The sequence below is a fragment of the Coffea eugenioides genome, chromosome 5, assembly GCF_003713205.1.
Source record: "Coffea eugenioides isolate CCC68of chromosome 5, Ceug_1.0, whole genome shotgun sequence".
Taxonomy (NCBI): domain Eukaryota; kingdom Viridiplantae; phylum Streptophyta; class Magnoliopsida; order Gentianales; family Rubiaceae; genus Coffea; species Coffea eugenioides.
In genome coordinates, this window is record NC_040039.1 from 33,266,813 (window position 1) to 33,277,508 (window position 10,696).

At 35.7% G+C, this 10,696-nt stretch overlaps 1 protein-coding gene across 1 annotated transcript; it reads right to left on the reverse strand.

Annotated features, from left to right (window-relative positions):
* Window positions 1-196: 196 nt before the first annotated feature.
* Window positions 197-10,142, reverse strand: LOC113772079 (transcription initiation factor TFIID subunit 6-like). The gene is made up of 9 exons (XM_027316618.1): window positions 9,847-10,142; window positions 8,220-8,306; window positions 4,205-4,306; window positions 4,002-4,110; window positions 2,970-3,073; window positions 2,748-2,885; window positions 2,557-2,652; window positions 1,451-1,575; window positions 197-635 (listed from the first exon to the last, which is right to left on the reverse strand). The coding sequence occupies exons 1-9, from the start codon at window positions 9,970-9,972 to the stop codon at window positions 428-430; spliced, it is 1,095 nt and encodes a 364-aa protein (XP_027172419.1). The 5' UTR covers window positions 9,973-10,142; the 3' UTR covers window positions 197-427.
* Window positions 10,143-10,696: the final 554 nt, after the last annotated feature.

The following is a 10,696-nucleotide window of genomic DNA, read 5'->3' on the forward strand; positions in this document are numbered from 1 at the left end:
GTCAACCGTGCCATTGCCAAGGTTTTCGTTGAAATTTTCCTTGCAAAGATGAGAAAGCCAGAAGTTGGACAAGCAAATGTCCCATTCAGGATATGATGGCTTTCTTGTCATCTTTTGTTTTTCATGCATATTACAGGATAAAAAGATTGGCATTAAAGTCATTTTAGTTCAAAAGAAGTTCTTAGTGCACCAAGGTAAAACTAAATAGTAGACCTTTATAAGCAATAGAATTTCTCTAAGTTTAGTTTAGCATTAAAGCCAAAAGTTTTGGCTGGGGTTTAAAGAAAAGAGACTTCTTCCATTAAAGGCTTTGTATCTATCCTTCTCCATAATACTTCAATGTCATAAATTAGCCAATTTCTCCGATGTATCATGAAAGTTCATAGCACAGAGGAATGAAATTACTGAAAAAGAAGTAAAGATGGGGCTAGTAGCAAGATGGGTATAAGAAGAGAACTACGAAAGGAATGTGTTTGTGCATGAAAATGAGAAAAAGGAATACCACATTGGGTCCAAGTGCAGCTAATCCTTGAATAGCACCATAATGTTGAGTTATTGCTCGTTTAGGATCCAAAAATGCATGGAGCAAAGTCTTGGTTAATCGTGTCTGAAGATTGTTGTAGACATGGGAAAACCTGAAAACATATGAATTTAAAGATTAAAACATCAACCACACAACGTTTCAAGAGTGGGCTATTTCCAATTCACATATGGAGGTTTGCTTCAGTTTGTAGAAGGCAAAGGTGACCTATACTAATAGCATTGACATAAAATCAGTTACATTTGTCAACCAAAACTTGTATAACTATTGTCAAGGACATCTTGTCAATCTCAAATTTCTTCAAAAAGCTTCAGTCAATCCATTCCATATTACCTTTTGGTCATTTATGAATTCTGTATTTTCCAATGAACACATGGTCAATAATGATGCTTGTTAGGTTTAAGTCTCCATGCAGGTTCCATTAGCCTGGTTAAAGTGGAAATATCATTTATAAGCACTGCTCAAAGAGCACAAGGTTCAAATGTCATCCAAACACAACTGGATAAATATCTAATGTTTATTATCTAGAAGTTTTGAAAAGCATATGAATTCCAAAGCATTAGAAAGTAGCTAATATTTGAAAGCAATTCATCCTTCTTTTCAGGTACCAAGACATAGACCTAGCAATCTTGAGGTGATGAATCTTCTAAACCATAGAAAGTAAGATTCCAATGCAAGGAGTAAGCATATTAGATGTCACCTCATCACTCATCAAATGAAAAATAGGAATTCAATATGGGTATTACTTGCCAAACTCTAACCATGATCCTTTCACGTTGTCACTAGCTAATTAAATTAAAAAGTACATTCCAGAGAAATCCTCTAGAAAATCCCTACGATATTAATGTTATAAGGAATGCTAACTCAATCGAATTATTAGGGTGCAGAATTCAAAGAAGTGTTTCCCACCGTTTGCATATGGAGGCTACTACAGTCGCAGTAAAATCTCTAAGTTCCCAGTGGTTATCTGCAAGTCGATTCCCCAGCCTCTTGGCAACAAGACAGGTGACAACTGATGGCATCAATTGGTGTAGCTAATAAAAGAAGCAAAAGTCTCAGTAAATAGATAGACAGATATCAAAGGGCATAACAAATATCTACGTTATGTTGAGTTGTAGAAATGAATAATAATCTAGCATTAAATTACTCAAGTTTCCAAAGTATTTCAGTAGTCCAAGAATCACAACAATACCTCTGTGTGTTTTTTGAAAAACCTTACTGAAGATTTTGTGTTTCAAAGACATATTTGGTTGCAGTGTTATTAGATTTTTTCAGGTTGTTTTTAAGAACTCTCACATCCCCTTAACGGCCGCTACCTTCCCCACTATTTCCACCCTCTTCCCCCCCCCCCCCCCCAAAAAAAAAAAAAAAAAAACAGCCCCACTTTTGTCCCCTACCTGCCACCCCCAGTTTCCCCACCCAGAGCACCTCCTCCAATGAAGGAGGGGCACCCCCGGGGGGGGGGCGCGAAGAGGGGAAAGGGGCTGCCCAGATGTGGGGACGGTGGTGGAAGGAGAGGGGTGAGGGCAGGACGGTAGTGGCAGAAGTTGAAGGGGTGATAGTGTGGTAGAATTTTTTTTGGGTATTTTTGGATCTTTTCTGTGCCTTTTGGGATGTAGCTGTAAATCTTGTGGGTAAAAACATGCTTTTCAAAACATTAGATCCAAGCAGACTCACTGGTTTCCAGTAGATGACATCTCACTTATGTGCACTATTCCTATGTCCTTTGGTTCCTCTGGCTTTTTGTACCACCTAAATATCAGAGTTTTGTTTAAATCCCTTTCACCCAAGAAATAGTTTTATCCATCATCTGTCAAATTCAAAGTCAAGTTTTGAATCAATCCAAAGGCATCACTCTTTCCAGAAGAGAACATCATAATAAACAAAACTAGCAAATGAATCAAGTACACTTACGATGAGAAAATTAAATGTTCCCATCTTTACTGAAACCTGATTTTATCATAAGCAATCAATTTGAACACAAGCTTTAAGAAACTATATCTGCAAAAACTCACATAAGGTTCTATATGTATATGAGGATTTTGAAGTAGGCTCCAAACAAGACGCATCAAAGCAAAGAGTAGAGGGAAGTTGCTCAAACCATGAGAAACCTGACAACATAGTAGAATCAGAAAAAATAAAATAAAAAGAGAAGTAATAGACTTTTCTCAAAGTTAGCTCCACTGAAAGAGCATGTCAAGAATACCTCATCTGCAATGAAGCATGTGAAATAAGGAACCAAAGGATGAAGCCCAGAGTCTGTTGCCAAACTTGCTAAAGCTTCCTTGAAAAGGACCGAGTCAGACCTACTAACCACAAGCTCAGTGATTTTATCAAAATATAACTGCATTAATTCAGAAGCAAGGTCAATTACAGAACTTCAAAGTGAGAAAATATCAAAATTGCTTCATAGAAAACTTTGATCTACCTGGAGCTCCCTAGACAGGACATGTTTAACGGGTAACCTTATGTCAACAGGAAGTCCATCTTCTTTTTGCTCTGGCAGTTTTGTTTCAGAAGGAGCTCTAATAACTGCAAATGAAAAACATATAAATATCTGCACTATCACCGTGGTTGTACAAACTAGAACTTGAAGACTAGAATTACTTGTATGCTCCAAATTATCAGAGGAAGGGTCACACAAGGTGCCTTTTTCCTTGATCTCCCCTAGATTGCCAATTAATTGAAAATAATTTTTGAAGCTTAGGCATATACTGCCAATGATAAGCTAAAGCGTGGGTCAAACTGATGCTTATTATTGTGAAACACTTGAATAGAGACAAACATTAGATGCTTTCAGATGTAAAGTGCCAAATGCACAGAATCAACTACAACTGCATCAGAAAAAGCAGTTTGACCAGAGAAAATGATAAGATCAGGATACTCCAATATGTGCCTTGAGTTTTCTGGTTTTTAGACTCTTCCTCTGATCATTCATTATGTTAGGTCAGCCAAAAGATGCCTCCACTTCTTGCACCCCATGGGAATTAAATTCCTTGTTAAGGGTACCGGCTGAAAGCACAATGCTTTGATACAATGGCTGCAGCATATCTTCCTCTGCCTTAGCTAACTCAGAAATATCTGGTCTGACATTTATTTTTCCTAAAGGAGGTTTTAACCAGAGATGCAGTTCTACCTAAAGAGAAACATATGGCTTATGTAGTCCTTATTAGCATCAACCTTTACATGGACTATACAGTTTCTCCGACCCATAATAATGTAAAAAGTGTAAATATAGAAAAAGAAAAAACTATTGCAATACAAGCCAGACCTTCTACTGGACGATTTTCCGAAATAGCAGGTTTTAACCAGAGATGCAGTTCTAGCTAATGAGAAACATATGGCTTATGTAGTCTTATTAGCATCAACCTTTACATGGAATAAACAGTTTCTCTAACCCATAATAATGTAAAAAGTGTAAATATAGAAAAAGAAAAAACTATTGCAATATAAGACAGACCTTCTACTGGAGCATTTTCTGGAATAGCAGGTTGTACACCTTCAATAGCGAGCCAGTGACAAACTACAGAACAATCCAAGGGTGCTTTTGGTAAAGGAGCTTCAATTACCTAGATGCAAGTAATATACAGTTTTAAAAGAGTATAAGCAGGCTAGGAAACATGTAAAAGGGATTTCAATAATTTACATCAGGAGACTGCTTACATCTTTAAAATCCACATCTTTGTCATCAACATAAAACAAGTCCCTGTGTCCAAGTGCTCTTCTGAACCGCAAAGGATCCCCAGAGGCAAAGCCATAAATTGGCTGTGGAAAGAGTAATAAACAAAACCAAATTAAAATCAATGATGCTTGAAAACTGGCCAGAATACATTGCACGAAGTTCTCTACCCAACTTCCAGCTGAGTAAAACGTTGAAACTTATTATTTAGTAGAGCAGCAAAAATCATGTAAACTCTAGATTCAATGAAATCCATGGAAATCTAGATCGGCACTTATTATCTAGAGATACAATTTCAGAGGACCATAAGACTTCTCCTTACAAGAATTGTATCAATAACTTGAAACTGAGAATCCAAAAGTTGAAAGCTTAAGCACTCTTTTGTTATCAACAAAGACCAAATGAACCATTTATATCACGCGCATTAAATAGCTCCAAATTTGAAGATTCTCAACTTCACTACATGGACTAATAGAATTAATAAAACATTTTAGTAAATCAATATGATTGATTGAATTGAGTTGGAGGGGCCCATGATGGAAGACAAAGAACTTGTAGGCTTCAACAGATACAGTTGGGCAATATGCTGAATCACAACTCTGTAATGGTGTCAGCATAGTGCTAATGCTACACAGTCAGGACACATGCATTCAAACAGATAAGGAATGCATTACATGGTCACATAGCTGAAATGAAAACAATATTTTGTGCATTGACGAGTCTTTCAATAAAGGGTCACTTTCATAGTAAGTGATTAATCATTTAGAAGTTAGTAACTAGATCTATGCGAAGCGGATGGTACAGAACCAAGTCAGTGTAGATGAAGTTTAACAAGATTTATTTCAAGTGTTCAATGGACATCAAAATATGACTTATTTGATGAAATGACATTTAGATAAGTTTACCACTCCTGACCCTCAACTTTTCTACTTGTACCTCATGAGTAAACATGATAGCACACTTCCCTAAAAGACTATACGCAGCAATGATATCATCCACAAGCTAGAGTAAAGACTCGCTGTAAAAGCAGAAGACATAGATGTTGTCCACTAATCAACATCTGACCCAGTATGCCTAATTGTGCATCAAGCTAATGCATGCATCTGGGGGTGGAAGACCCAAATCATTTACAATATTTATCTCGGTCCTGGACAAGTACTAAGGCCAATTTCTTTAACTTCCCATTCATTAAAAAAAAATTTAGAATTAAAGCCAAGATAGGAAATGAATAAATGTCATCAAGTCCTACTAAGGTAAAGTGGATTTCACGGTGAAGACAATTTTGATAGCTGAATAGAAGGTCCTGACGTCAAAATAGTGGTACAGCTGATATTTTAAAGAATAGCAGGAGGTTAGGACCATAAAAGCATCAGCATCCAATTTTCATCTTCCATTGAGGTTTAGCTGGCTGCAAGATCCAAATCAAAATTGAGAGGTTTACTAATTATAAACTCAAACCATATTGTTCTGTTCATGTTATTGATAATTGCTATGCATGTTTTCTTATAAAGATAAAAGAAAATCATGATAGAACTAACTGACTCTTTTTCGTTGTCCACACACAAACAATCTACAATAGTGTTGTTCTGTATTAATTCCTAGCACTGCAGAATCTCCATAACCAATTAACTATTTTACTCCTTAACTCATAATGGAGGCATTGTCTAGTCAATAGTTGATCGTCCGCTATCAACGGGAGGTCATAATTTGCCAGATTGCTACAGTTCATGGAACGTTTTGAATCTGGATCTGGATTGCCACTTGAAGCTAGAGTTAGGTTTTGTCAGACTATGCAGATGCTATGCATTCAAAAACCATAAATCACGATCATATTATAAAAGAGATCATAGCTGTATGCCCAGAGCTAAGAGCTAGATGAATAACCGCTGAACTAACTGCTGTCCACAAAACCTTAAACTAAGTTGAAAAAAAACCTACTACCAAGGGGGTTATTAAGCAGTCAAACATCCCTATGAAATCCAATGTGGGGAATGAGATATTATATTCACTTCTTAAGACCTTTGCGCTCTCTCAAGTGCCAATTGAACGTCCAGAGTGGACTAGGTTGTGTAAGGCTTGTAGAGGTACTTATATGGGCTCTAGAATAGGCTCCTATCCTAAACCCTCAAGCAACATAGCTTGCCAACACCACTCGCCCAGTCACTGCCCACACCAGATTCACTTTAAATGTCAAGTGTAACCAGAGGACAGGATTGGTCCAATAACTTTTGAAGCTAGACTATAGCCCAAAAATCTTAAACCATGTTACCAGTACGTGAGCAGCCTAGATTAAGAAAACAAACACCCTTAGGTATTTGGCATGAAACACAGAACTTTACACTCACAATAACATGATCAAGTATTAGAGACTGCCTTTAAGTGTAGTAGTTATCACTATATGTAATTCTGACAGCTAACGCTCAGGGTAATCATTCCAAAAATGTTGAATAAATTACATTGGTTACTTTTTATGGAAGACACACATTAACATGAGGTTTACCACTTTAATGTCCTTATTTAGCAATCTAAAATTGCTAATGAGACATTCCTTTGTCCAATAATAATTGTCAATTCACTATTTTGTTGATATCCCTAGTAACTTTTGGAGGACATCATTGTGCAACTCTCCGTGTGAAGAGTTCTTAGCCCCTTGAGAATCTTCTATGGCATGAATATCGTACAGCAAATATAACCAGCATAGTAGAACCCTCTTTTCATTTTAATTTCTCAATGACCGCAAAGGTCTCATCAACCTTGCATCACTTTTATGAGTGTGCTTTTCATGTATAGTCTACCAAACTTCAGCCTGTGGTAATTACTCGATCGCCCACTATTTCCGTCTTGCAAAAGTGCATCATATGTCTCAGCAAATTAAATGAGTATGACAACTACCAATAAAAATCAGATGGATGTGAGATACAAAGAACTAGCACATATCATGTCCATGCAAAGCTGAATTTTTTGCTATAACTCTTCAATTATTAAAACCAGATGCTCTAATTCATCAATAATGAATCATAGAAATAACTAACTAACATAAACTCGAGAACTAAGTGGCCAAATATCAAAGCATGATCTATTTAAAGGACTTGTCTAACCTACATACATATGCATCTTAGAGACATCAAGAACCAACCTGATACACTCTAAATCTAACAACGAATATTCTTCACTTGCCTGGTACTTTAACAGAATTCAGTTCTCACAGTTCCTTTACATTGTGATCTTCTTTTGAAGATTCATAACTCATGCATACCAACAGCCACATCAACAAACCTATTCTTTTTATAATTGTCTATATAATTCTCTCAATCTCACTGGCACAAGCCAATAGATACACATAACCGATGAGAGAGACATACAAACACAATCCAGTGTGCACATTGATCCTTCTTAATTTTTATTGTTTCCCAGGTTACTCTACAAACAACAAATCAATTACCAAATTAGACAACATGAATATCTTCAATTAAATGCCGAGAAGGCCTTCGTCTCTAGTGGCTAAGGATGAGGCCTCAGAACCTATAGGTTCTGGGTTCAAATCCCCCTTCCCCCTCCCCACTTCTTAAATCCCATCCCTTCCCTGCTGGAAAAAAAATTAGAAAAATCTTCAATTAAATAAAGACATAGGATGACAGGATAGAAAGAAAACCAATTGTCTATAAAGGCTGGAAGTAAATCTAGAACCCCAAATATATACTGCAGTACTCCCAAACACAAAAGAGCTACTAAGAAGGCAAGTACAAAATTAATACTCAGTAGTAAACTTCTCTATAATACTTTTGATCAAATATAACGACAAAATATACTGGAATAAGTAGTCATTCACTCTAGCAGTAGAACCATGCAAATCAAGTTAGATCAGCTTCTGAATGAGATACTAAAATCTTATGAATAATTGGCAAGAATTGAACAAGTCATAAACCACGATGTTGATGAATATATGACAAGCTAAAATTATTATTCCACTATCATAGATGTACTGAGGATGGAAACTACCTCAACATTCCGTAATCTGAGTGCACTATCAACATCTTCCGTTGTCAACAAATTTCTCTTGGAATGGCGCATGCATTTGATAGCTTCCTTCAATTACATGACAAGAAGCACATTTAGATTTCACTGAAACACGTTCTTCAACTTCGAAGGGCCTCACATGAATAAGTAAAGTCAGGGCCATACTTCAGTTCACAACCCAAAAAACACAGAATGAAACTAATCTAGGGTTTACTTCGCCTATCATTTGCTCATAAACAAAAAAAGCCATCACTAGCTTTACTGGACATTTCTCACCACCAACTCATGCCTGTCACCATTTTGCAACTTGTTGCCATTTCACCAGTATGACCACTAAAATGTTTTAACGAATAGGCTATACAAACCTCTTTCATACCTATTAGAAAACTACCAGACAAAATCATTTTGTAGGTTCATGCATGCACAAACTCCAATGAGCAGCACAACAACCAGTCATCCATCAAGAAAAGGGAGGGAAGAAAACACAAAGCTTTTACATTATCAAGGAGTTTGATCTATTACGAGACACATATCAAGTGGATGTCTACAAATGGAGATGTGCCTCAGAATATGCACATCAAATGGCAAAAGTATCATAAAAGTTTATATTAAACTCTACAGTAGTGATTTATATGATGAGGTCCAATTCACCATGCTTAATAAGTAAGGTGAACCAGAAAGAGATAGAAGGGGAATAGGACATTTGCTTCATGCCATTTTTCCCTAGAGCCCGTGAATCGACTCTTTAATACATTCACAGTTTTCAACTAGCAGCAAGAACAGGGTAGTGGTTATTATCTGTCATGTTGGTATAGCCATGTCAACCTTATACATGGGAGAAAAGGAAATGGAAGAAATGACAAAAAATGAGAAAGGATCAGCAGCAAAGGCCAGCACATTTCCTTAAGCACCAAAACTTGGTTTTCCCTCCATTTGCAGTATTGACAGCTTTGTTTTCTACCATCAACAAGCTTTACTTTCCTTGCTTTGTCATCCCCATAAATTCAGTAACATGGTAGCATCTCTTCTACTACAGTCATTAAAGGAAAAAAGGCCACAAATTCAGTGAAAACCTAAACGTCATCTCTTTCTTCCTTCCTTCTTGCATCTCGCACAATACACAAATCTTGTTTATTTGTAGGTCTCTGCATATTAACGTATGTAATCTACTTACACATCTACAGTCCATGATTTCTCAGTCAAGAATTCTAGTCACTAACCTATTGTAACAAAGCTTATATTTTGCATACAATTGACGTCAAAAAAATGATTAACAACCCAAAATCAGAAATTTAAATGCAGAAAGCGCATCAAAATCAATAACATATTTAATCAAAGACGACTAGTTTTCTCTAAATTAACACACATGTAAATAAAAATTAAAAAAAAAAAGAAGTGCAAGAAACTTCTTCTGATATTAATCAGTCATTTCCTCTTTTCTTTCCTTTTCATTATTCCCAACTTTTCCCAACATTTCCATGCAGCAGAAACAGAGACACCCACAACATCTTCATGCCATATACAGCCTAAATTCCTAATTAGGCAGAAAAAAAAAAACAAAAACTATACAAAAAAGTGAAACCCAGAAAACAAATTTAAGGAAAACGACCTGCATGATTTCGCGCAAGCGGTATTCGACATCAGGAGCAAGAGCAAGGGCAGCATCTGGGGACAAGTTGTTTATCCCAATGCTTTGCGCAGTGACTTCAATCGTCTCCTTTGGAACTATACTCATCCTTTCCCTTACCCCTTTTTTCTAATTACTCAAAAATTTTGAACTGCATTTATGAATTTCTGTTCAAGAAGATACAGAGTTGAGGCTTTGGAGGAGAAAGAAATTGCAAAGGGTTCAGTGAAGCAATCTTCCAATCGTCTCGTTAGTCTGTGAGAAGTTTAATTAAGGGCCGTTAATTGCACTGCTTTGGACCTTGAACTAATTGCGATTAGCATTTTGCGTCTTAAAATATCAACTAGAATTTTGCCCGACGGTCTTTTTTTATTATTATTATGAATTTATATAAATATAAATAATTTAAATATAAAAGTTAATAACAATTCTACATGTTCATCTACATTAATTTTAAAAAATTAATGTATTCTAAATGTTTAATTATTTACTAATTTTTAAAAATTTGTTTACATACTTTCACTATAATATGATAGTATAAATCAAATCATGTATCCTATATCAAAAATTTGGTAGATTTTTTTTACATATATTCTTTTAAATAATTTAAATTTTTATAATGATCATAAATCTAGAACTATATATTCATATTTAATTAAGTAGAAAAATCTAGCAATTCATTTTTCTTCATCAATAAATATTCAGTTTCCAACAATATAGGTAAATCTATTAGTGCAACAGTTAATTTTCATTTTTACACTAAATTAATTCAAAATTAAGGGAAGAAATGATGAACAATTTGAATATTAATTAACGGTGTGGTGATGAAAGG